Source organism: Lineus longissimus, unplaced genomic scaffold (genome assembly GCF_910592395.1).
Source record: "Lineus longissimus unplaced genomic scaffold, tnLinLong1.2, whole genome shotgun sequence".
Lineage (NCBI taxonomy): Eukaryota > Metazoa > Nemertea > Pilidiophora > Heteronemertea > Lineidae > Lineus > Lineus longissimus.
In genome coordinates this window covers 24218-51343 of record NW_027020275.1, presented here as the reverse complement: position 1 = coordinate 51343, position 27126 = coordinate 24218, and the positions used below count along the sequence as shown (strand labels likewise).

General features: G+C 42.0%; 2 protein-coding genes and 1 long non-coding RNA gene across 4 annotated transcripts; 1 reads left to right on the top strand and 2 right to left on the bottom strand.

The window, feature by feature from the left end:
• Positions 1 to 4494: 4494 nt before the first annotated feature.
• LOC135503543 (uncharacterized) lies at positions 4495 to 5959 on the bottom strand. The gene is made up of 3 exons (XR_010449911.1): positions 5936 to 5959; positions 5047 to 5112; positions 4495 to 4626 (listed from the first exon to the last, which is right to left on the bottom strand). It is a non-coding gene; the product is annotated as an uncharacterized LOC135503543 (long non-coding RNA).
• A 327-nt stretch (positions 5960 to 6286) lies between these two features.
• Positions 6287 to 13149, bottom strand: LOC135503545 (uncharacterized). 2 transcript variants are annotated; one of them, XM_064797147.1, is made up of 5 exons: positions 12636 to 13149; positions 11109 to 11276; positions 8552 to 8678; positions 7648 to 7872; positions 6287 to 7092 (listed from the first exon to the last, which is right to left on the bottom strand). In XM_064797147.1, the coding sequence occupies exons 1-5, from the start codon at positions 13061 to 13063 to the stop codon at positions 6901 to 6903; spliced, it is 1140 nt and encodes a 379-aa protein (XP_064653217.1). In that variant the 5' UTR covers positions 13064 to 13149; the 3' UTR covers positions 6287 to 6900. The 2 variants fall into 2 exon arrangements, with proteins under 2 accessions (XP_064653217.1, XP_064653216.1); XM_064797146.1 differs by having other exon boundaries at positions 6295 to 7092; positions 8543 to 8678; positions 12636 to 13146.
• An 8909-nt stretch (positions 13150 to 22058) lies between these two features.
• LOC135503544 (piggyBac transposable element-derived protein 4-like) lies at positions 22059 to 23764 on the top strand (the record flags this gene model as incomplete). Its single annotated transcript, XM_064797145.1, has 1 exon — positions 22059 to 23764. A coding segment is annotated over exon 1 (1706 nt), but the record flags the coding sequence as incomplete, so codon positions are not given.
• Between the last annotated feature and the right edge of the window lie 3362 nt (positions 23765 to 27126).

The following is a 27126-nucleotide window of genomic DNA, read 5'->3' as shown; positions in this document are numbered from 1 at the left end:
AAGCCTGTCCGGTATCAGGCTGTTTCGCTGCATTGCCAGTTCGCTACCAGTCGTTTCGCTACATGTGGCGGTCGTTTCGTTACATGGTAGGTCGTTTCGCTACATGGGTGGAGTCGTTTCGCTACATGATGGGTACGGTCGTTTCGTTACATGGAGGGCGTTTCGCTACATGGGTGGAGTCGTTTCGCGACATGGATGTAGGTCATATCGCTACATCGTAGGTCGTTTCGCTATATGGGTGGAGTCATTATTTTTACTCTATTTTACCCTACTATAATTCCCGGTGGTGACTACAAATTTATTATCACCAATTTAGCATCACCTCTGACCTCCTGAGGGCAGCAGCAAGACGTGAGCAAATTCTCCTGCGCCGAAATGTCGGCCCGATTGCCGTACCGCCCCAAGGCTTTACTCCTATGTACCAAGAAAACGTACACGCTATCGACACAAACGCACAGCGTATCTTGGAGAAGAGTGGGGGAGTGCGAAACAGGCTACCTGTCAGCATTCCTGGTGATGGGGATTGTCTCTATCACGCGGTATCAGTAGCGCTCTGCGGAGATACGAGTCTCTCTAAAACCCCCGAGCTGCGCGTAAGAACGGCCATTGAGTTAATTCTTCACCGCGATTTCTACATCAAACAGAATTTTGATCCGGTATGGGACGCGCTCACCCAAAGTTTTGATGACGCCTGTTCTGACTGCCTCCGACGCAACGAATCTTCCGCGTGGTGTTTTCACGCTCTCGCCTCAGTGGTCGGCCGCTCGATTGTATCCATGTTTCCGCCAATGAATGGTCATATGGACCCTGCTGTACGCCGCCTCAGCACGACGTTTGTTCCGCGAACTTCAAAGAACAGGGGAACGAATGCTGCCATTCACATCCTCTGGTCCTCTGGAAGTGCTGCGTTTAATCGCGGAACATGGACTCCCAGCCATTTTGTGCCTCTCCTAAAAGTTGACAACAAGCGAAAAGGAACCTTGGTCCACGACGAACAGCCCAACAAGCGCAAGCGCAAAGTGATGACATCAAGTCCGACTACTGCTGACCCACCGGCACCGCCAACGATTGACATCTCCGCCGTCTCTGACCCCACCGCCGACGTCGTCACTAATCCTCTTCGCCAAAGTCCACCACCCATGATAGACGACTCACCTGACTCCACTGGCACCGCGGACGTCACTACGCCACGCGAAAATCCACCACCAATGATGGACATGGACGTCTCTACTACACTATGCGAAAGTCCATCGCCACCTATGCGGGAGATTTCCGCCGCCGCCTCACCTGACCCCACCGCCAACGTCAGTATGTACCTATTCCGGGACATAACTCCACCATCGCCTACGCATGCCTCCACACTGCTCGAAGACGAGACTTTACCACGCGGGGATCAGACATACAATTTTCGACCTGACGTACGAATTCCGGAGATAAATGAATCATCCATTGAGGAACCTAGTTCAATCAGTACAGGATTGCAAACCAAAAACATGAGCATTGCTGCGTAACAAAACTGCAGTGGAATTCATACTACGATGTCATAATGTGACTTTCAAAATAATTGTAAACAAACGTAGCCTAAATGGCGAAATTTGTTGCAAAATTGCCAACCACAACATCTCAGGGACCGTAGCCAAAATGGCCGACGGCGAATTCTCCGGTCGCTAGCGCAGTCCATAAACAAGCATCAATTTCACCAACTTTGGGCGCAAGCTTGGTCATCAAAGTTACAGAACTGTTAGAAATACATCCAAACAACATATATATACAGTTAAAAGTGCATAAAAATCCCGTTTCAACCTCCGGCCGCTACCTTTTTTTCTCCGCCAGACGCCGGGCCCTACCGGTCGTTATTTAGTGCGACCGCCACCAGAGTGTTTATCACGATCTTTCGCCGTTTTAATAGCGCGTTTTAGGCAGATTAATCAATTATTACATGCATGCATTATATATCACCGAAATGATAATTGCGTAGGCTATTTGAAACTAAGTTCAGATATTATTTTTGATCTTTGAATTGAATTTAGGCGAGTGATTTTTGACACCCGGTCGACATATCAGGACTTGCAAAATTCACGCGAGATCGCTTGCATCATCGGCACGTTTGAAAACCGAATTTCACAAATTCCACAAATATTTATCACATACCATATGTATCACCACAAAGGTAACTCTCTAGACTATTTGAAACCAAGTTCAGATACTTATTTTCACAAAAATTCGAAGCTATGCAAGCGATTTTTCAGTGGTAGAGATCGACGGAAACAAATTTCTCGCTCTAAAATGACATGAGACGAGCACCAACTTTCGCTAATTTGTGCACAAAATTTCCGCAATATTATAAAAAACTATCGATAAATCTGAATTATATAGACTCTTTTCAGTACCTAAACAAATTTCAGGTACATGGTCATGTTGATTAAAAGAGTATCAACCGATTGAACATGAGAAAGTTCACTCATCTTCATTGAAGCAGCGACTACCGCCATTTTTAAATGGTGGCATCTCTTCTATCGATCGGCCAATCAGCGGCACTGCTTGCAAAAAGTTGAGCCACCGCCAAATTTGAAATCGCCAAAATTCAGTCAATGTGCCTGCAGCGCCAACTGGCGGTGAAAACCATATTAATTCCATTAAAAGTAAAAAATGAAAAAATATTAAAAAATATTCAGCCACATTTGAAAACAATATTTGCTCTGTGGACCGAGGTAAAAAGGGAAAGAAATCTACACGCGAAATGACCTCATTCTCTTAATACAGGTCGGATCGCGCTGATTTTTCGTTTTTTGAGTTCACCTTGGGCAACTCCTAATTTAGCACCGTCAACGAAGTGGCTAGGCCTTCCCAATCAGAAATGTCCAATTTTGTCCACAGATGGGTCCCTAGATGGATGGATTGCAGGACGGACACCATTTGAACAGCTATTCTACTAGCTCCGCTGACTTTGTCAGCTGAGCTAAAAATTCAAAATTTGCTTGTTAATCAATTGATGCAGATAAAATTCAAAATAATATTCATTATCAACGAGAGAAGAAATTGGTTTAACATGTTAAAATGCAGATAAAATTCTGCATTATCAACGAAAGAAGAAATTGGTTTAACATGTTAAAACGCAGATAAAATTCTGCATTATCAACGAGAGAAGAAATTGGTTTAACATGTTAAATTTTAAAACGCATTTAGGTTTTTTAAAAAATCGTGAAAAACTTTCCTGTCTATAGTATTGTCAGTAATACGGCAGGAATGCCAATGCATCAACTTGATACCCATATAAATTCTATAAATCTTAAAGCGTTATGTCTCGACCGTATAAAGTGGACCAGCCTTTGGCAACTTAACGCACTTCGTGTCCACTTAACACTTTCAGCGCCATCTGACGTAATTTTACGTCTTGCAAGTTCACACGGTTGAGCCATCCGACGTAATATTACGTCGCGTTTTTAAATTTCCCGCTTTGTCTTCGAGGCGACTAGCAGCGCAGTATAGGGGAAAACAATTTAACTATACAGCGCTTGAAGTGATAGTATGATGTTCAGCCAATGTGCTATTTATAGCCAAGATTGTCTGCATTCGAATAGGCGCAATGGCGGGTCGAAGATTGATGACGGGGGCAGATGTAGCCGAGAGTATGCCAAAAAGTGGGTATTCGGAAAGACACCAGATATTACTGTTCTATGTGTGGGGTACCATTGTGCAAAATCCAGAAGTATTAGGGTAGCAGGAAGGGTTGGGCGTTTGTGGTTTCTGAGTCTGAGGGGGTTGGTGTCTGTTGACTGTGCTTTAAGAGAGACTAGGCATGGCGCCAGTCTCTCTTAAAGCACAGTCAACAGGCATTTGGTCTCAGTATTTGGGTTTTGATTGCCATGACTGTACCCCTGTAAAAGTCAGAGGAGGAGAAGTTTGGAATGATGAAAGCATTGAAGAAGAAGAAATGTTATTATATATTGAGGAAAGCAAAATTTATTATGAGACTAGAAGGCAGTGTCCTGACTTGATTATTTTGAAAATGGCAGTCTGAACACATTAAAAGGTGGAACATGGCATTTTATCGACTTTGAAGTGTTCCGCAGTTAAAGGGAGACTATAGGCAGCAGCTAGGTAGGCAAGATAAAGTCATACAAATTTGCCAATAGGGGTCAGTCATATCTCTAGGCATGGCGCCAGTCTCTCTTAAAGCACAGTCAACAGGCATTTGGTCTTAGTATTTGGGTACAGAATCAAGGCAGAATCAAGGCAGCTCAGAGAGCAATGATTGAACGATGCTGTGGACAAGTCCAAGGATACTGCATCAGTCACGACCAACTTCTCATCAGAAAGCGTCACCACCAGCATATTCAATGTTCAGTTCCAACCTGTACCAGTCCAATGCACGCCTGTCATGGTCAGCAGTGGTCAGCTTAGCGCGATATGGAACATTCTTCCGAAACTCAAGCGAGGGAAGTCTGCTCATTAGCCTATCTCGCGCACTGCTCCTTCTTGTCAAACATCGTAGTGAAATCGTGGTACAGTGGGGCGTCCTCGAGGATTGCAGCTGGTCGGACAGACGTGAGGTGGAATGTGGGCGGCTGCACTTCTTCGTTGATGTGCGATGGCAGATAGCACAGTTGTTGCATTGCATGACAGCTGAAAGTGAATGTGATATCATAGAACTGAGGCATTTGCAATGAGACTATAGGTGAAGTAGAAGCAAGGAGTGAAATGGGCCATCTTCCAGTGACTAATATACAGAGTAAGGGCACTGGGTGTTGTTAGATTCAGCATTGAATGTATTCCTCGTACAAGCGTGAATAGTGTGGACATACAGTGAGAGGTGAGAGACCCCTATTGACTACTTCTTGTAACTTTATCTTGGATATTATATTAAATAAATTAAAATTAGTATTGAACTTCTAGCCATGGATTATGAAGAAATTGAAGTTGTAGGCGTGGAATATGAAAAATTATTCAACGTTGAAAGACATTATTCCATGAGGCTTTGCCGTGATCGCAAAGGACGCGACGCGATTGGTTCACATGCTAATGAGGTATGATAATGATAATTACCTCTATAATGCTACTTGGATAGCGACTGTGTCGTTGATTGCAACAGTGGTCTATGTCAATGTGTGCCTGTAATGTCAATGAAGTATGATGAGGTGATGACGATAGTGCAATTGACTAGGTGGCGCATTTTAGAATCAGCAGTGAGCACTGTGTGTAACATGGTGGAGGCAGCGGAGATAATAACTGTGTCGAAAGTATTGTTATAGGGCCTTCCCTAGGCCCATGGGGTTAAATTTACAATCCACGATTGAAAAGACGTAGTTTGATCGCATTCAACTATAGGCCTAAATCCATTGAACAGTTGTGTTCCTTGGCTTTAGTCAACCGATGACCTTTTGTTGGGCCATGATCGGGGATTGTAAACTGTAAATGTATTATGGACTGGGAGACGGGGGAAACACAAGTGAAATAGACCAAAACAAGTGATTTTGGGGCTTTGGTTTAGACGCATGCCCCACATGCGCCATGCGGGATTATGCGGGATTATACAGTTCATGTGAACTTGTTGACATCTACATGATCTAGTGCCGTTATTGGTCATGGTACATGGTAGGCCTAATCATCATGGCAATATGTTTCAGGAAAAGCTCGGAGTAAAATGAACTGCCGATGAATAATGATGTTGTTCATGTTTACCATGTTTACCATACATAGCCAAAGGGTATGCACAGTGCACTTTCTGCACGTCGTCATGGTCATGTACGTGATACCTTGCATATTTTGTTTTTTGAATGCGCATGCTTTTTGGGCAAAATCACTTGTACCAACACTAATGAATAATGTCTTCTTATCCCTATGACTCCATACACAGTGAGGGCATTGTCCCATTCTCATCAAATGGTAACTTATTGTACCGTATTAGGGTGGAAGTTGGGGAGCAGATACCTACCGCTGCACGCCTGTCATAATCAGCAGTGATGAGCTTAGCGCGATATGGAACATTCTTCAGAAACTCAAGCGAGGGAAGTCTGCTCATTAGCATATCTCGCGCACTGCTCCTTATTGTCAAACATCGTAGTGAAATCGTAATGGAAAACGTCTGGCTTTGCGCCAGACGTTGAGACTAATAAGTGAAGAACTAGTAGGTAAAGAACTTCTACTTGCGCGAGACTGCTCTGATAAAATTATCATTGCAGAGACTACGGTGACGTACACATATATTTTTTACAATCAAAAATGCCCTCAAAAGACGACATGGAATGATTATTTTATTGATATTTCCTACTATATACCTTCCAATTATCACTTTATACAAATAGATCGGCGTTAGGTCGCATGCTTTTCTTTCCTGGTAACACTATAAAGCAAAATAGTTGCAACCCCGTAAATGCGCTATAAGTCCAATAATAAGTGACGGTGACCCGTTATAAATGTTTCGCCAGCTTCGCTTTTTTGCCGCTACGCGGCGCGTTGGGCCCTTGCGTCAAGTGCTTTGCTGACTATCATTCCAAATTAGCATTGTAAAGAGATCTAACAAAGAAGAACCAACACAGAAAATTTCATGTAATTATCTTTATTCCTTCTATTGTTTTCATAATTTTGAAAAAGGGTAAAAAGGGGCGTAACCTTGGCCCCTGGGGGAAGTACGCTAAATATGGCTGGGCGCTGAAAGTGTTAATAGAGTAAAAAACCATTGAAGTCAACTTAACTGAGGGTGACTAAAAGTACCCATATATGTTGGAACACAACTTACAGTCTGTGTTTGAACACTCGAATTATTGCAGTGATGTGGGTAAATGCATTAATTGATCTTGACCCACTGGCTGTTCGCTAATCAGTCCAGTTGTTTTTAAGATAGTCACATGAGCAGGGACAAACAGGAATGTGCATACGAAGAGGGCTTGATTACAGTATTCATATAATATGACCAGCAAGCTTAGCCAAAGTTGTCAAAATGTAAACCAAGTGCTTTCGATCCTCTGCACATAACATATCATACGGCCTAGTGTAAAAAATGTTCGCCTTGTGTGAAGGACTTACTTCACTTGTCTCCTCAAGCAGCTCTTGCAGGTGCTCTTTCTTCATCCTTAGACAAGTAAGACTGACCTATAAAATAGGAAGAAAAAAACATTTAATCGACACCTACACCTACCCTATTGTCCCGGAGTCTAAAGGTTAGTGAAATCAAGCAAGAATGGGCGTTGGCCTCTGTGATGATCTGAACGACTTTAGATGTGTCTTTTAGGCATGAGCAATAGCATAAATTCTCGCGACCAGCACTATGGGCGTCGTTATGCAGTTCAGCTTTAATACTTAAGAAGGGGCTTGCGGATTGGTTTGCAACATCAACTGTTTGCCATCTAGGGAGCACTGAGGTTATGGTACAAAAAAATCAGGTTCTTTCGTGAGAGATCCATTTCTCATTTTTCCAAATACTGTCCTTCTCTGGGGCAGTTACTCTAAAGTTAGAAGGTTACAGTCCTAAACTATGCAAGATTAATGACCAGAGAGCACAAAAAATACTACTGTCCATCAATTTTTTATGAGTGTAGAAGGATTCAGGACAATAGTTCTGGTGGTTATATAACGGATGATGCACAACGCCTCAGAACACCATATCATATCATATAGTCACAGGCTAGTTTTGCAAAAAATATTTACCTTTGTTGCCTGGATGACCAAACCAAAGATAAGGTTGTCGTTGTTATAACCTTTCACAGCTGAAAATGGAAGCTCAACTAATAACTCGGCAGCATGCTGTCCACGAAGATCACTTGAAAATGTGTTTTTCAGTTTGTCAAGACGACGTCGCTTTATCAAGTTATCTCCTGCTGCATCAGATTGTTCTTCCTGATCTTTCACTACACTCACAGTGCGTTTTTTCACCTGAATATAAATTAGAGGAAAAATGAACAGATTATCTTCAACGAAAACTAGAATTGTCAGTTGAGCCTTGCCAGATGATATCTTCGATATCCAGACTGCACGAGAAATTTTCTCATTTGGTCAGGACCCTACATTGTTGAAATACGTTTCTCTTTTGCAACACCTTCATTGTTGCTATTTCTGACGTCATAAATTTATTCATCATTTATTCTTAATGTTTTGTTGCATAAAGAGAATTTTAGAATTTTGTTGGTAAGGTAAAGTGGTACAATTATAGCCCCATTCAGTGTAGAAAACAGCCGACAGTACTGTAGCCTAATTGTACTGGGGGTATATTTGTACCACCTTAGCTTTGTTACAGATATTTATTCAGAAATATTCATGATAGTATGAGACTTTTTCTATGTCTGAGGTAGCATCTGCAAAAAGTTAAAACACATATCTCTGCCAATGAGCTTTTTTTTTTGGGGGGGGGGCGTCTTCCTAGTTTAATGCATTTTCCTTGTGATCCAAATATCTTTGAAAATAAATAAGCTGCAGAAGTCAAGATGGTAAATTCATGAAGAGGAAGTTCATTGTTGTCATGGACAAAAGTGTGACATGTGACACTTATTGTGACAAGTTTCTGACAAGTGACCAATGATGAAATAGACTTTTCTTTTTTTCTCACCTCACCAACAGTGACGACAGAGATTTCATAACATCCCTTCAGTTTCATGTCTTCAACTTTCAGCATACGCAAATCAGGGATAGATTTCACATCATTACCACACACCCTCAAGGAACGGGGCATACATCCACCGGAACTGAAATAATAGCAAATAGGTCTTCTACATCACATACAAAACGATTTGTGCGAAACTGCAATCAAAAGTCAAGGGAGTTTGGTTAACATTGGTTAGTTTTTTGGCCCCCAGCATCTTGGTGAACGATGTCAACTACAGAAGGCCGTAGTGCTACAATTCAAGTGTTGGGAAATAGCATCTAAGGCATTCAGACTTTTTTTTCAAACACAAGTGGGGACACCCCCTCCAGTCCCACCCCCTGCTCGGCCATTTGCCTCATTAGCTGCTCGACATATTAGTCCACTGATGATTGATGAGGCTCCAAATAATATAACATTCATGACACTGTTCTAAAGCTGTAGGGAATTTTTCATGCATAGTCAAGTAGACCAGGGACTTGTGTCCTCTTTTATGTTACGCTACATGTATTGTCATTGTATCCATTGTTGTCTTGCCTGTGTCGCTACTTTAGTGTAAGACTACAGTAACCTAGCAGAAATATAATCACGCAGAATCATCTTTTTCACAGACAGATCAGCCAAAAAAAGTTGATAAAAATATCAATCTACAAAGATTTGGCAGACTGACAATCAGGGGAATGTCCCTTACAATACACAGGTAAACAGCTATTTTCCTGGATTAAAGTTTGGTCCTTATAGAGTGACTTATGACTGCTGTTCTATTTGACTGCAGCAACAGAAGTACAGGAAATGTACTCATCTGATACAAAAAAGAATGAAACGGCCAGGGGCCATTGTGCTCACCGTATACATCTTTTAGTAGGCAGGATCATGCTTAGTTTAGAGGTGAATATGGTGAACACAATCAGGCATGAAGACTTTTTTTAGATGTGTATTGATGTCAAGTAATAAGACAGGGCAGTATATATAAGTTTATTATCCAACCAATAATTGTCTATGACATCAACAAGATCAATATCGTGTGATTGCTAAGAGTCCCTGCAATAAAAAATTCATCGAAAAAAAGTCATTAATAAGCGAGATATTGCACGTCCTACTTTTTCAGTTTTGACCCCCTGGTGGCCAAATCAAGAATCAGATCAGGCCAAAATTCGGTGTCAGAGATTATCTGATGTAGGGGGTTACATGTACCAACTTTCAAGTTCATAGCTTTAGCAGTTAAGAAACGTGCCATAGTTACACTCGAACGGTCAATTTACGCCATTTGACCTCTGTGACCTAGAAAAGGAGGTCAAATCCAAAAATCATAGGAAATGTGATGTATCCTTGCTAGGAGTTCCTGCCATAAAATTTTATCGAAAACAATTCACTCAAATAGGCAAGATATTGCACTTCTTCCTTTTTCCGTTATGGCCCCCTGGTGGCCGAATAAAGAATCAGATCAGGCCAAAATTCGACATCAGACGTTATCTGATGTAGGGGGTTATATGCACCAAGTTTCAAGTTCATAGCTTTACTGGTTAAGAAACGTGCCATAGTTTACACTCTAACAGCCAATTTACGCTATATGACTTCTGTGACCTTGAAAAGTAGGTCAAATTGAAAACCCGTAAAATATGTGATGTATTCTTCCAAACAGTACCTACCATAAGAATTTTATCGAAAACAAGTCACTTATAAGCGAGATATCACACTTTTTAGATTTCCACTTTTGGCCCCCTGGTGGCAAAGTTAGGAATCAGATCGAACCAAAATTCAGCGCCAGAGGCTATGTGATATAGGGGGTTATATGTACCAAGTTTCAAGTTCATAGCTTTAGTGGTTAAGAAACGTGCCATAGTTTACACTCTAATGGCCAATTTACGCCATATGACCTCTGTGACCTTGAAAAGTAGGCCAAATTGAAAACCCGTATAATATAAAATGTATATTTGCTATGAGTACCTACAACAAAAGTTTTATCGAAAACAAGTCACTTATAAGCGAGATATCACACTTTTTAGATTTCCACTTTTGGCCCCCTGGTGGCAAAGTTAGGAATCAGATCGAACCAAAATTCAGCACCAGAGGCTATGTGATATAGGGGGTTATATGTACCAAGTTTCAAGTTCATAGCTTTAGTGGTTAAGAAACGTGCCATAGTTTACACTCTAATGGCCAATTTACGCCATATGACCTCTGCGACCTTGAAAACAAGGTCAAATTAAAAACCCGTATAATATAAAATGTATATTTGCTATGAGTACCTACAACAAAAGTTTTATCGAAAACAAGTCACTAATAAGCGAGATATCACACTTTTTAGATATCGACATTTGGCCCCCTGGTGGCCAAACAGAGAATCAGATCGGACCGAAAATCAGTGTCAGAGGTCAGCTGACCTAGGGCATTCTGTGTACAAAGTTTCAAGTTCATAGCCCTAGCAGTTAAGAAACGTGCCACTGTTAGGATACGACGACGACGACGACGACGACGACGACGGACACAGCGCTATCGTATAGACTCCCCTTACGGTGAGCCAAAAACTTACGGCAAATCAATTGATAGCATCTGTGTAAATGTACAGAAAAGCCAAGTGAAGGTCTGTTCATCAGGTTTTGCAGGTGGTTGGGCTAAACACATTTCAAAGATACTTTTCAGTCTTTTAAGGTATGCCATACATCCATGATATATCCAGTACCCTTGTTGATCCATGTTGCTGAAAAAGAATTTTAGAAAATAAAATGAATTATGAAGCACAGAACTGCCGTGTATTCATGTACAGGCTTGAAAATAAAGTGTACACTTGCATGACTTGTCAGCGAAGCCCGTTGACCTGGCTGATGGCCATTAGCGTGATCCCCTGGATAGGGCACATTTTGTTTCTCGCCATTTCTCATTCATTTTTGGCCCATTAGTAGATGCACAAAAAAAACCCTCAACCTTTTATTCAGTTGGTTTAGAAATAAACTGTAGAGCGGAAAATGTCCAAATTCAACGTACTAGTACCAGTAGTGCATTGACTATTTCAATGTATGTACAGCAGTCCAAAAGGATGGTGTCAGTGACTGTCACTCATTTACTTCTGAAAACGCACTGTCTAGAGGTACGGGAGCCGTATCCCTACTACATGCATGACATGTAGGTCAGAATGCTGAAGGTACAGCATTCTTCTGCGTTTCCCAAAATGTTTTTTTCTCTCAACTCAGACAAATGCGCCGAGTCACAGCTTAGAGTTTACACTAAGGCCACAGTGACAGTGCATGCATCTTTGATTATATAAGCTATCAATGGCTTTTTAGTACCCTGGGTGAATATGCTTTTGAAGTATAACATTAATGAAAGGTCCACTCCTAATCAAAGAGGGCGCTGTGGCCCAGTGAATACAGCATTGGTCTCAGACCCTGACGTCTCCGGTTCAAATCCCACAATGGTCACTTTTTTAATTTTCTTCCTGAGATTTTTCTGCAGCTTTCTTCTAAATTTTGGGATGTTTCTTCAATGTTATAAGAAAAGACTGACTTTCAGTCAAAAAATTCTGAAAAAGCCTAAAGCCTGCAGCACACTAGCCGCCAACCTCGGCGTTTACAGGCATTTTTTTGGCGCAAGAGCCCTGAACGCCTGAAAAATCCCTAGTCTGCTACGAACGGCGTCGGCGAACGCGACCCGACGCCACTTGCCGCAACTTAACGCCAAATATCCAACATGTTTGATTTTTGACGCGTGTCGCCGCGTTTGAACGCAAGAAGAAGCCAGGTGTGCTACGGATGGCCGCCTGACTGGGACCGGCGGGGAGGGTATAGCCAATCAGCTTGCGTCTTGATGTCACACGATTTCCCGCTGCATTGCCCAGGATGGGTTAAAGTGACATAAAAGACGCTACTGGACGCCAATTCTGGGCAGGTGTGCTCTGACCGGGATCCACTGGCCGCCAACTTTGACGTCAAGAGGCGTCAGCCGAACGCTTCTTGTCGCCAAACTTGGCGGCTAGTGTACTGCAGGCTTAATATAGCTTAATATTTTATATTGGCCTAGGCCTAGGCCTATAGGCTGATCGAAATAGGGAGCAAAATGTTACCTTTTATCCATTATATATATTAGGAAGCTCATGCTTAATTTCAATTTTTCTGTGTCTTCGAAGTCCAGATTTTCGATGTTGAACTTCTCGGGTAACCATTTAGTCATTTCTTCCTGTTTTTTGTTAATTTTTTCTTCCAGGTCTTGGTCGATCTTCACATTGGCCATTTCGAATATACTCTTATAGTCATCCTCGTCGTCAGCGCCAATGTGATTGTCAATGAATTCACTATCGTATTTTATGCGCAATAAATCCAGAGGAGACCCCATAAGCACGTCCCCATCAGCCCACCAAGTATCATCCTTCCATAAACTGGCCGATGCTGGCAGTTTTATTGGACTTATTTTCTTCTTTCTCCCACCGAACACTTCAACTTCGCAATCTGTACCATCATTCATGTTTGGTGAACACAGCAAGGTAACCCTCATCAACACACGAAAGTGATGAAGAAAGGCAATGTAGTCTTACGAAACAAGAGCATGAAGAGCGGAACAGCGAGTTCACCATAATTCGAAATACCAAGCGAGGGGTTTGTTAATTTATGCAAGTTTCTCATATGAATCTATTTTTGTCCGTCATGTGACCTTCCTCGGCATTTTCGCGGCAAGTTCAGAATAGTCATGAGCTGAGCAACTGTTATTCGACGTGTAGGCAAATGTTGGACAGAGTAAGTCTACCATAGGAACCCAATTCTTAAAGGCACGATAAAGTTACGAAAAGCCGCAGTTGTAACTATATAAAGCGAGATATAAGAGACACCTATCGGAAAAATAAAGTCCTTGCCGTTATATTTTGGAACAAGACTGCCCATTCATATCGTTGGAAACCGCACGGATTTCAATCTCGAACACTATGTATTTGTTCTGTTTGGGAGAAACGGATATCTTAGGTCAACCCACTGGAAAAATCCTTTTCAAATATCAAATAACTTTTCATTTTCATTTTATTTGATATCCCGACAAGTGAGGGTGGCTGTAATAAATTAGGCATTATTCAAATCGGTTGTCTTTCACATCAGACATATTTTCGTTAACGTCTTGATCTACATATATGGTAATTGATTTGTCCCCATAACTCGATTGTGGTCCCCATAATCAGGTAGGCCTATAGGCCTACTGTCCCCCTAAACCAATTTAATGGTATACACAGGGGCTTTGATTTTTTACTTCTCTAATCATTGATGGTACACGTTTTGTCAATGGTTCCCATAGGCCTTGCGATCCAATTGAAGAAGTATGAATATTTTGGAGTAAACCATTTTCCTGAATAAGTCTAGTTGCCATATGCGATATCACCGTACCCGTTGCCATTATTACCGCATACCGCATTTTTTTATGCCCGAATTATTACACTGTCGTCATGAAGCTATAACCCAAATTAAATTGTTAACCACCTTGCACACCGCGCTGAACCCAGTGTTGGAGAGAACCTGTTTGGCACCAAATGTCTGTTCAATATTTAAACCATGTTGAAAAACGACGTTCAGTCAAAAAATGACATTTCTCTATAGAAACCTTCAAATTGGATGAAAACTTTTAATCCAAAAGACCAACTTCGGCGACTGGGCAAGGTCTTTATGGCACCTTACCCAGTTGAATGATCCAGTGCACTACGTTAGGAAGTATTAGGAACATATCAAACCTTTACAGTAACTAACGATGTTATAGGGGGACATATACAAAATGACCCAATTACTTAGGGGGACTTGATGTCAAGGCCATCAGAGGACACGCAACTCACTAAAAAGTTATGGACAAAAGTCCACCTTATCGTTGAAAACACGAATATGAAAACAGGTGTAGATACTGCAACACAATGCATTCATTCGTCCTCTGGGGTAATCTACACCCACATATACACTGTTGGGACGCTTAAGCTGGCTAACAACAAAAGGCACTTAGCTCGGTAAAAAATGTAAGAACACCTAACTGATGGTGAACGTGTATGCGTATACGTGTATATATAAAAATGTTTGTTTGGTCAACAGAGAATATGAAGGACACTGGCAACAGCTTGGGGAGACTACTTTATGTCCACGTCAGCAATCTGACAGTGAGCTGGTAACCCATGTTGTGAACTTGAGTTTCTGAAAATTTGGTTTTACAGTCACGATGTTGCCACCTTCATAATTTCTGTAGAAGAGTTAGGACCAACGAGTGATGCGTCATAGACATATATTTGAATTGTTTGTAGAGCTTGTGGTGTTGACAATCCTACTAGCACTTGTCTTCACTTTGTAATAAACATGTTTAAGAAGGAGTCGGAGTTAATTAGATAGATTTGGTGGTTGTTTTCATATCCTGTGTGTATACTGTGTTTAAGAATCAGTTACTTAGATAGATTTGATGGTTGGCTACATACACTAGTAAGTTAGATGTCTTGAGATCTGGGAAAACTTCCAAGTATTAGTTACGGTTTGAACACAATACTTTGCGGGAGCAAAGCCTTTTTAAAACAAGAGGAATATTTTATGGTGTTAATTTTAAGTTAAATTCTACAAAATCAAATGTTTTTATGACTTCATATTTTCAAAAGCTAGCCATCCAACTTTAGCAGTTTTAGCAGTTTTATCCCAACCGCAGGTATAAGCAGTTCTATGCCTACCAGTATTTATCTTGGCTTATCCACATGTAGCAGTGAGTCAAGAACCTTACTTAGATGTGCCGGCATGTCAAAGAGGTTTGTTTGGAAATTACCCCCGGGTCTGTATTAGTATATAACACGCCTTCCATGACTATCCGATGTCCAAATGGAACCAAAACTCATGAAGCTTGTTCATTGTGCCTTCTCAAGGTGTCATGTCGTTGTTCGGCGTCATCCACATCTCATTACTTGCCCCCTAGCTTGCAGAGCTGTACAGTGGCACTCTCTGATAAACCTGTTACGACGTCATACCCAGTAAATTTGGCATTATTGCGAAACTTCTTTTCAGAGGCACTAACGTCTGACATCTTTGGGAATACTACCTTTCCCTCTCCAATTTCGGTTGAAGTGCCTCCCTTCAAGTTATTCAAATCAAGCTTCTCATCTTTCCTGTTTCAAGATCGACAGAGCGATCTGAGTTTTCGAAAGATGGCAGAAAGTGCTAAAAGACGCGAAGTCATTTTTCAGAACTTGGCAGAGCCTGTCATTGATGGTCAAATTGCTATTTCTAGTAGCTGGTTTGACACAAGATCCCTTCTCCCTATAGTCTCAGTAGTTACGGCATCAGTGTCATTGATTCTATTTATCTTGACCTATTTAAAGATGAAGAAGCTTGCGGCCATGGTGCTAGTCCTCCTAAGCCAGGCACAGGCAATCAAAGCCACTCCACCAAAGGTGCCGAGCTTCAACTTCAATCTGATGAGTAAGCCCACATCAGCTACTGAAGATGTCCAACCCATGCAATAAGAGATGCTTATGGCAGTTGCCATTGTAGTTCTTCAAGCCTTTCTAGTTGTATGCCTTCTTTCCTTGTTAGTGTTCTTGTACAAGAAGTTCAGGAATCAGGTCAACACAACCCATCTAGTCATGGAACTAACAAATGGAATTCAATCGATAATGATTAATATAGTGCAACTACCAGTTTGTGCAGGTAATCTGCAAATTCTCTATCCAACAGAAATCCATGACATTGACATCACGGGACGTTTCTTCCCTAAACTGGGTTATAAGCTGGTTAATTTAAAACTCACAAATACTCTAAACCAACAGTCCGTAAATGTTCCAACTCAAATGCGAATATTTCCTCTTCAAGCAAGGACAATTAAACGAATCACAGCCAAACCGTTTACTGCTCACCTCCTAATACAACACTGTGGAATGTATCAATACATCGTACCAATGAAACATGCAACTGTGCCAACTACAGACAACTGTCAGAACCAGGTTAATGATGACACGACACACCAAAATTCCAACATGTGGCCAAGTTTGGGAGAATTTCAAGAGTGAGCAGGAGTATTGAGTTTGAAATACAAAACTAACCGGTAGTAGACATGTATGTTCTAACAATTATAGGATTTTGTATCTATCAGTATCTCAGATAGACGGTGTGATATATATGTATATACGTGTATATATAAAAATGTTTGTTTGGTCAACAGAGAATATGAAGGACACTGGCAACAGCTTGGGGAGACTACTTTATGTCCACGTCAGCAATCTGACAGTGAGCTGGTAACCCATGTTGTGAACTTGAGTTTCTGAAAATTTGGTTTTACAGTCACGATGTTGCCACCTTCATAATTTCTGTAGAAGAGTTAGGACCAACGAGTGATGCGTCATAGACATATATTTGAATTGTTTGTAGAGCTTGCGGTGTTGACAATCCTACTAGCACTTGTCTTCACTTTGTAATAAACATGTTTAAGAAGGAGTCGGAGTTAATTAGATAGATTTGGTGGTTGTTTTCATATCCTGTGTGTATACTGTGTTTAAGAATCAGTTACTTAGATAGATTTGATGGTTGGCTACATACACTAGTAAGTTAGATGTCTTGAGATCTGGGAAAACTTCCAAGTATTAGTTACGGTTTGAACACAATACTTTGCGGGAGCAAAGCCTTTTTAAAACAAGAGGAATATTTTATGGTGTTAATTTTAAGTTAAATTCTACAAAATCAAATGTTTTTATGACTTCATATTTTCAAAAGCTAGCCATCCAACTTTAGCAGTTTTAGCAGTTTTATCCCAACCGCAGGTATAAGCAGTTCTATGCCTACCAGTATTTATCTTGGCTTATCCACATGAAGCAGTGAGTCAAGAACCTTACTTAGATGTGCCGGCATGTCAAAGAGGTTTGTTAACTAGAGTCAATATAAGTCAGGAGATTAGCTCCTGGTTTTATCATACTTGTTTTTATATGAAATAACTTAGTTAGTTTAAGGCATATTGGTCAAATTGGATTTCTATAAAGTAGCTAGATTGGGTGAGGTGTGTGTTTTCTTAGCAACTGTTTAAGCCAAGGCAGGCTTGGCCTGAAAGCCCAGTTATTTTCATATCGTTGATAGCTTACCCAAGAGATTACCATTATGTAACAACTCCAGCCAAGTAAGTTTGGTATCTAGCGAAGGTTGCCAAGGAGGCAAGTTGAGGCCTCAATTTGAGTAGACTTATCTGATTGGTTCTGGACACCCGAGGGGTTGACCTTAGGGGTTCCAAATAGGTCCTGAGTGGTCTCTTATTGGTCAAAGTCTTCATCAGAATATTCATCTGGGCGCACTATATAACCCAGGGCCTCAGCGGAAAAGGCACTTCTGGAATACTTTGACAATAAAAGACATCTTAACAACATATATCATCTCTTCATCTTGAACCTTTCAGTTAGTCCCCACCCCACCCACATAAAACCATTCTAATAGGATTGGATACACAGTGGCCCTAAGTTCACGGCACGGACTCATCCTCTTCTTCATCATATGACAGCCAGCGGTGTGTTCTGAGCCAATCACCATTTAACTTTCCTCCGTGCTTGGAATTCTTTTTGGTGACGGGCGTGGCTGATATAGCAGACGATGTTGTTGTTGCCACAGGCCTGGGGCTCGCTTCATCATCGATGGAATCATTCGAACTATCATCAACCCTATCTGTATCACTATCATCAACCCTTTCACTATCACTTTCAAGGGGGTCAGATGCCAGCCGTTTCTGGGCCTCTCCTGGTTTAAAATGAAATGGCCAAGGGCCATTGTGCTCACTGTATAGATATTTGTGACCTGTCACAGCAAAACCAGGCATATGTCGCACATAAGATGAGCCTAAATGACACCAGGAAATAATGGAAGAAATTGATGTCTTCATATTTGACAAAAGGCAGACAACCTGCCAAGCTCAGAGCGATTTTGCTGTGACAGGTCACATTTGGTGGTTAGGAATTCGTCCTGGTTAAGAAACATGCTACATGTATAGTACAAAGGTCAAACCAAAGTCAGTATGACATGAGATGTATCGTTGCTTGGAGTACCTACCTTAAGTTGAGAGAGTCGAGCGCTTCGCAGCTGCCCCTTTTCTCTCCTCAAAACAAACAAATTTCACCGGTTTGTAAAGTGTCAACAGGGTTGAAATCTGCTAGATGTCATCTACGAATGTGCCAGGAATCAAAGGACTTAGATCTTGACTATTTTGATTGACTTTGGGACCTATTTCTTCGTGGCCACATTTTGGAACTGTGAAAATACTAGCTTCCACCAAACAGCCATTTTGCCATATACACATACGGTGCATTCCAAAGGTTTTCAACCTGGCGAGGGACTAGAGGTGGTTGCAACATTCAAAGGTCAATTCCTGTGCTGTCCAGCAAGAAATGGCGTCAGCATGCCATTTCCTCGCGGCCAGGAGTATGTTTGGACAATCTGAAGTGTATTGAACTTGGTCAACAAACTGAACATGCTGAACAACCAAGTAGGCAATTGTTGCACTTTGCAACAGTCAACTGGTGCTCAGTTAGGAACAAGGTGGCGATGACAACTGAACATGTCATTAATGAGAATATCGACATCTGTAATATCACAGAGACACGGTTGAAGGACGATGACTCCGTCCCTCTCAGCAGTCTGTCACCAGAAGGATATTCCTTTCATAATGTGCCAAGGCCCGGAACGCGCAGTGGCGGTGGAACAGGCCTAATGTACAGATCCTCAATGGCCGTTAAGCTGATTGACAGAGGACTTAGCAAATCTTTTGAGTTCTCTGAATGGTCACTTAACATTTCTTCCAGACCAGCCAAAAACGTGATTGTATACAGACCTCGCCCATCACCTGTGCCGATCGCTGTGTTTTTCAGGGAATTCTCAGAATATCTAGAGTCAATAATCACTGTTACGGAAAAGTTGGTTATTTCAGGTGATTTTAACTTCCACATGAATACACCCCTGGATAGCGAAACGAGGCAGTTCAATAAAAAATACATGTACTTCTAACTTTTGGGCTCAAGCAACATGTGTTTGGTCCAACTCACATCTCCGGCAATACACTAGACTTGATTCTGTCTAGGGATTGCGAAGACATTGTGGTTAGTGATGTTCACCAGACTCTGACACTATTCGATCACTTGTTTGTGGAGTGTTCACTTAATCTACCCCGCCTAGCCCATATTGTGGAGAAATCAACTTTCCGAAAAGTGCGACAGACTGACATTGAATCTTTCAAACATGACATTGAAGCATCAGATCTGTGCAACACGGTATCAACTGATATTGACGAGCTTGCGCTACGGTACGATTCTACGCTGTCAGGCATTCTGGACAAACATGCTCCCGTAATTGTTAAGGAACGTAAGGTGCGTCCAAATGTCCCGTGGTTTAGTAGCAATGCAAGGAACCTAAAGTCAACGAGGGGAAAACTTGAAAGGAATCGACAGAAATCCGTTGCCACAGCTGCTGCATATTGCAAGGTGCGCAATATGTACTCGGTATGTCTGAATATCTCTCGTCGGGATTACTATACAGACATGATCACGCAGTGCGATGGTGACACAAAGAAATTCTTCCGTTTAGTCAATTCATTATGCAAGCAGAGGCAGGACACAACGCTTCCTGCTCATGATGACCCAGTAGAACTTACAAACCGATTTGGTGAGTTTTTCATTAGGAAAGTTGACACCATCAAGGAGAGGATCCGTGCAGTTACTGTCGAACCACCAGTGGTTATCGTTCCTCCGCCGAAAGAAAACTTAAAGCATTCTCAAATGTGTCAAGTGATCAAGTGGCTAATCTGATTAAGTGTTCCTCCAATGCGTCCTGCAAACTTGACCCTATTCCAACGTGGCTTCTGAAGCAATGCTCCGCTACCCTCCCCCCAATCATCACAAGGATGATAAATCTCTCGCTTGATTCTGGCTCTGTGCCGAGTCAGTGGAAATGTGCACTTGTGTCGCCGCTTCTGAAAAAGCCAGGTCTTGACCTGGTTTTTCCCAACTACAGACCAGTGAGCAATCTGTCGTTCGTGTCAAAGTTAACAGAAAAGGCTGTTGTTGGACAACTCATGTCACACAGCGCCTTGCATTCTCCACTGCCTATATCACTATCGGCAGTACCACTCAACTGAAACAGCGCTGGTTAAAATGCAGAGTGACATTCCGATGGGGATGGATAAGCAGGAAGTGTGCTTGCTTGTGATGCTTGACATCAGTGCAGCTTTTGATACTGTTGATACCACTATTCTCCTTGAAACCATGAACATGGATTTCGGAATATCTGGGTCTTGCCTCGAATGGCTGGATTCATATCTCAACAGTCGGAAACAACTGATTGTTATCAATGACTCACTCTCTAGTAACTTCAACCTCAAATGTGGTGTTCCTCAAGGGAGCTGCCTTGGGCCAATTTTATTCTTGTTCTATGTTTTGCGCCTCTATCATGTGATATCCCGATATCTACCGGATGCTCATGGATTTTCTGATGATAATCAGTTATATCTATCTTTTCGCCCCCTTTCGAGGTCAGTTGAATGTGACCCGGTGAGGGAGATCGAGAACTGCGTTTGTGATGGAGGGCTTGGCTTATCACCAACCAGCTGTTGATTAACGATGTGAAAACTGAGTTTATCATCATTGGTTCCCGCCAACAATTGCTCAAAGTCAACATTGACTCAATTGAAGTTGGTGTGACTGATGTGAGCCCTGTCAAATGTGTGAGAAATCTCGGCGTATGGTTTGATGCTAATATGAATATGGAAACCCATGTGGGCAAAGTGTGCTCAAAGGCTTTTCACAGACTTTATAACATCAGACAAATTCGGAAATTTCTTACTGAGGACACCACCAAGATTCTTGTTCATGCTTTCGTAACTGCCCATCTTGACTATTGTAATGCTGTTCTATATGGCATCACTGACAAGCAGTGTAGTCGGATGCAGAGGGTTTTAAATGCTGCTGCGAGGGTTGTATGTCTTGTGCCTCGCTTTGACCATATCACCCCGGTGCTGGCGCATCTACACTGGCTTCCTGTTAAGTACAGGATAACCTTCAAGGTCCTCCTTCTATTATTTAAGACCCTCCAGGGTAATGCCCCTCAGTACCTGGTTGATATGGTCAAAGTCAGGCAACCATTGTCTACTTGCAGACTCTGTAGCGACTCAGATTTACTACTTGTGGTACCAGCTACGCGCTGCGTAACATTTGGGGACCGGGTGTTTTGCTCGGCTGCCCCCAAGCTATGGAACAATCTTCCATGTAACATACAGTTGGCAAGTAACATCGGCCAGTTCAAAGCACTCCTTAACACTTTCAGCGCATCCGACGTAATTTTACGTCTTGCAAGTTCACACGGTTGAGCCATCCGACGTAATATTACGTCGCGTTTTTAAATTTCCCGCTTTGTCTTCGAGGCGACTAGCAGCGCAGTATAGGGGAAAACAATTTAACTATACAGCGCTTGAGGTGATAGTATGATGTTCAGCCAATGTGCTATTTATAGCCAAGATTGTCTGCATTCGAATAGGCGCAATGGCGGGTCGAAGATTGATGACGGGGGCAGATGTAGCCGAGTTATTGGCTGATTCAGACTCTGATTTAGACATAAATGGACAATCTGATGATGAATCAAACGTTGAGGAGGACTCAGATCATGATTCTATTGTGAGTGGGGGTGCAGACAGCCAAGATGATCGTGCTGACGCGACAGATCTTGATGATTCTGATAGTGGTGATAGTGCCGCAGGGCGCCAACCACCTGCTCCCCAGGTTGCTGCACGTGGTCGTGTCGCTATGCGGCGTGCTAGGGGAGTAGCTAGAGGCAGAGGCAGAGGAAGGGGCAGGGCGCCTGCTAGGCCTAATCTTGCTGCCCAGAGAGCCAATTATGTTTGGGGTCCAGCTGATACGAAGCCCCAACTCCAGGCATTTACAAAACGAATAGGCCCTACCGCTGCAGTTGATGTTGAGGACGCCTGGGATGTCTTTCGTCTGTTTCTACCCAATGACATTATTGAAATAATAGTAGCAGAGACAAACCGTTATGCTGATCAGTATTTCGCACAGACAGTCATTTCTCCACATGCAAGGGCTAAGAGATGGAGGGGAGTCACAGTTGAGGAAATGGAAAAGTTTCTGGGGCTTGTTATCCTAACTGGTATTATTAGCAAGCCGTTGCTTAGATATTACTGGTCAACTAACAAGATATTGGCCACTCCATTCTTCAGTGAGGCCATGCCTAGGAACAGATTTGAACTTAATATTCTGAAGTTTCTGCATTTCAATGATAACAATGCCAAAGCTCCAGACAATACTAACAAGTTGTACAAAATAAGACCAGTCTACGATCTCATGGTTGCGAAATGGCGTGATCTGTATGATCCAGGCGAGTTCATCTCAATTGATGAGGGTACCCTCAAGTGGAGGGGAAGATTATCATTCCGTGTGTACAACAAGGACAAACCAACGAAGTATGGGATAAAAGGATACATTCTATGTGATTCTGACATTGCATACTGCTGGAACCTAGACTTGTATCACGGCCAGGGAAACACACTTCGTGAAACTGTTATTGGTCTCATGGACAGACTGCTGAATAATCCTTACTCCCTGTACATGGACAATCTGTATAACTCTGTGGAGCTTAGTGAGGAGTTGTTGAATACCTACCAGGTTCATACTTGTGGCACATTGAGGAAGAACAGAGGGGAGCCTGTAGAGATTCGTCAAGTCGGTGACAGGGGTCACATCATCCCAAGATTTGATACTGTGTCAAGGAGCAATGGAACTGTCATGGTATTGGCTTGGCAGGACAAAAGGACTGTGAGAATGGTCAGTACTAAGCATGATAAGAGTACTGTGGAGGTTGAGAGATTCAAGAAGGGGGGTCATGGTGAAAAGGAAAAGATCCAGAAGCCTGTTTGCATCACTGAGTATAACGCGAACATGTCCGGTGTTGACAACCTTGACCAAATGCTCAGCTATTACCCCTTCACAAGGAAGACTGTCAAGTGGCATAGGAAAGTAGTGTTTTATCTGATAGAAGTAGCACTGCACAATGCTTTCATTGTCCATAAGCTCAGGCATGATCAACCAGAAAAAACTCTTCTGGACTTTCACTTGGCGATTGTCAAGAAATTGTGTAAGGTTGTTGATAAAAATGATGATTCTGATGATGATTCTGGGGATGAGGACCCCACCCAACCTCCTGCAAGGGTCCCCAAACATGATCCCAGGGAAAGGTTAGTTGGTGGGTACACAAAGCATCAAGTTCAGCAACTTCCTCCTAAAGGAAACAAGGAATTTCCCCAGAGGAGGTGCAGAGTATGCCAAAAAGCGGGTATTCGGAAAGACACCAGATATTACTGTTCTATGTGTGGGGTACCATTGTGCAAAATCAAGTGCTTTGCTGACTATCATTCCAAATTAGCATTGTAAAGAGATCTAATAAAGAAGAACCAACACAGAAAATTTCATGTAATTATCTTTATTCCTTCTATTGTTTTCATAATTTTGAAAAAGGGTAAAAAGGGGCGTAACCTTGGTCCCTGGGGGAAGTACGCTAAATATGGCTGGGCGCTGAAAGTGTTAAGTGTCATCCTTTTAGGGAGTGTTTTGCATTGTAAAGCACTCGAGAATATGCCTTGCATAATTCGAGCGCTAAAGAAATTCTTATATTATATCATTATATTATTATATCAAAAATATAATCGAAAACAAGTCACTAATATTAATAAGCGAGATATTGCACTTTTTACCTTTCCTAGTTTTGGCCTCCTGGTGGCCAAGTCGAGAATCAGATCGAATCGAAATTCTGTGTCCGTGGTTACATGACGTAGGGAATCATGTGTACCAAATTTCAAGTTGAGAAACGTGCAATAGTTACACTCAAATGGCCAATTTACACCATTTGTCCTCAGCGGCCTTATGAAAATTAGGTCAAATCGAAAACCCGTAGGATATGTGATGTAGCCTTGCTAGGAGTACCTACCATAAAAATGTCATCAATAACAAGTCACTAATGAGCAAGATATTGCACTTTTTACCTTATTTAGTTTTGGCCCCCTGGTGGTCAAGTTGAGATCGGACCGAAATACGTTATGAGCGAGAATATGTCGTAGGGAGTCATGTGTACCAAATTTCAAGTTCATAGCTTCAGCGGTTAACCCTTTAGCTCCTAGACGCCCGGAACCTCCCTGCCCGCAACCGCCCGACTGCATAAATCATAAATGGAAAAATACATAGGAACTGTGGAGTGAGACCAACCTCGTTTTCAGGTACCAGGAAGTATACTGCATTAAATGCATGCAAGTTTTTATCATGTTGCTGTGTATCGATAGTGAGTAATTTTCAGTTGAAGTTTGGGACCAAAGTTTGTTGACATTTTGCAAATCACGCCATTGTGGAGCTATTGTGTGGCAGGACAATGGCTTATTTTGGAGTCGACGATGTGTTACAGCAGCTGGATTTAGACAGCGAGAATTCAGATAGTTGTGTTGATGACTTTGGAGGTTCAGACTTAGATATTGGAGGAGGAATTGAGGAAGGAGGGGGTCTGGAAAAGGGCCTAGGGTCACTTGCGAAACCACTAAGCACTACATGCATTGCAGCACTGCTACGTGCATTGATCATTGGTTTATGTGTTGAAACACTGCTATGATGTACATGGTCCATGCTGTGATTATTTTAGCACCTTTTTGTCGTCTGCGTGGGGGTACACGTGGTCGGGCGGATCTGGGCGTCCAGGAGACATGATATGAAATATTATTTGACAGACTTCTATGACCATTTTTGTGAAAAGGAACCCTCAGATGTGTAGATGACCTTCCATAGAACAAAATAAACACAACTTGTAGTACATTATCTTTTAGTTTTTCTATCTCTTTTTCCAAAAAACGAATACATGTCATTTTTTGTGAAAATGTGAAAATGCTCTAGGGAACCACGGTATTTAAAAATAAAATCTCTAGGAGCTAAAGGGCAGAGACCTGTATTCATCCGCGACCGGAAGTGTGGCACAGTCACATAGAGCTTATCAAAATGTGAAGTTGTGGTAAATACATGGCTGGGATGGACCAAAGTGGAATTAATTCTCAATCTGTGGTTGATTCTTAATCTACATAGTCAGGCCATCACAGAAATATGCTTTTTGATAATATATTTAAGAAAATGTGGTCTTACTGGTCAGTTTAGAACTTGTACTTTGACAGGGCCATATCAATGCGCCAGTGACGTTTTGATGGATATGGTGTACGGAAATCTTTTTTTCTCAGGCAATCGGTATTGGAATTTTTTAAACTTTATTATGCTATTGGCAAAGGGTTCTTCTTGACATATATAAAATTTTGTGCAGATTGATTGGTCCAAGGTGTACTTTTTTTACCAAAACATATGCACAACAATGTACATGTAATGTACACACGTTTTAATAGAGGACTCTGGCCTAAAGGGTTAAGAACGTGCCATAGTTACACTAAAACGGACAATTTACGCCATTTGACCTCTGTGACCATAAAAATTAGGTCGAATCAAAAACCCGTATGATGTGTGATGTAACCTTACTAGGAGAACCTACCATAAAAATTTTATCGAAAACGAGTCACTCATAAGAGAGATATCACACTTTTTAGGTTTCCACTTCTGACCCCCTGGTGGCCAAGTGAAGAATCAGATCGGACTGAAATCCATTGTCGGAGGTCATCTGACCTGGGGGGTCCTGTATAAAAAGTTTTACGTTCATAGCTTTAGCGGTCAAGAAACGTGCTACTGTTTTTGAAACAGGATACGGACGCCGACGGACACTGCGGTGTTGTATAGACTCCCCTATGGTGAGCCAAAAACCAAATTGCGACAAACCATGTTGCGCCGCCATTGTTTTTGAAAACGTTCATTTGATTGCGCTGTTGCATTAATTACACTGCATGGCCCGGATGGATGGAGGGACGGACACCATTCGAAGAGCTATTGGACTAGCTCCGCTGACTTCGTAAGCTGAGCTAAAACAAATTTCACCATGGTATAAAAATAGCATCGCAAAGCGAGCATAACCCCTCAGCCTATTAAGGTTGAAGGTGAGATAATGGTGAAGTCGGTTTAGTGAAGTGGCTAGTTTTCATATGGAAATTAAAATTGTGGAAACCTATTTTGAGGATATGGCCATATTGAATTTCGAATCGCGCTGATTTTCGAAAGGAACCTTCCCCTTACAAAACTGCATTAGGCCTACACCCACTAAAAATTGATTCCATCCTCCAAGCCGTTCTCCTTGAAATTGACGGAAACCGATTTCAAGCACGTTGCCCTGGTGACCATACTGAGAATCAGAACGAGCCGCTTTTCAAAAGGAACCTTCCTCTAGTCACCCCCAACGTACATACCAAAAATGAATTTGATCGGACGAACCGTTCTCCTCGAAACTGACGGAAACCGATTTCAAGCACGCCGCCCTAGTGGCCATATTGATAATTGGAATGAGCCTGCTTTCGAAAGGAACCTCGCTCTAGTCACCCGCAAGGTACATACCAACAAGAGGCCCAAGGGCCTGGCGCTCAGCTGAGTTAATATCATTAATATCTTCCCGGTGTTTAGTTCATTATGCATGAAA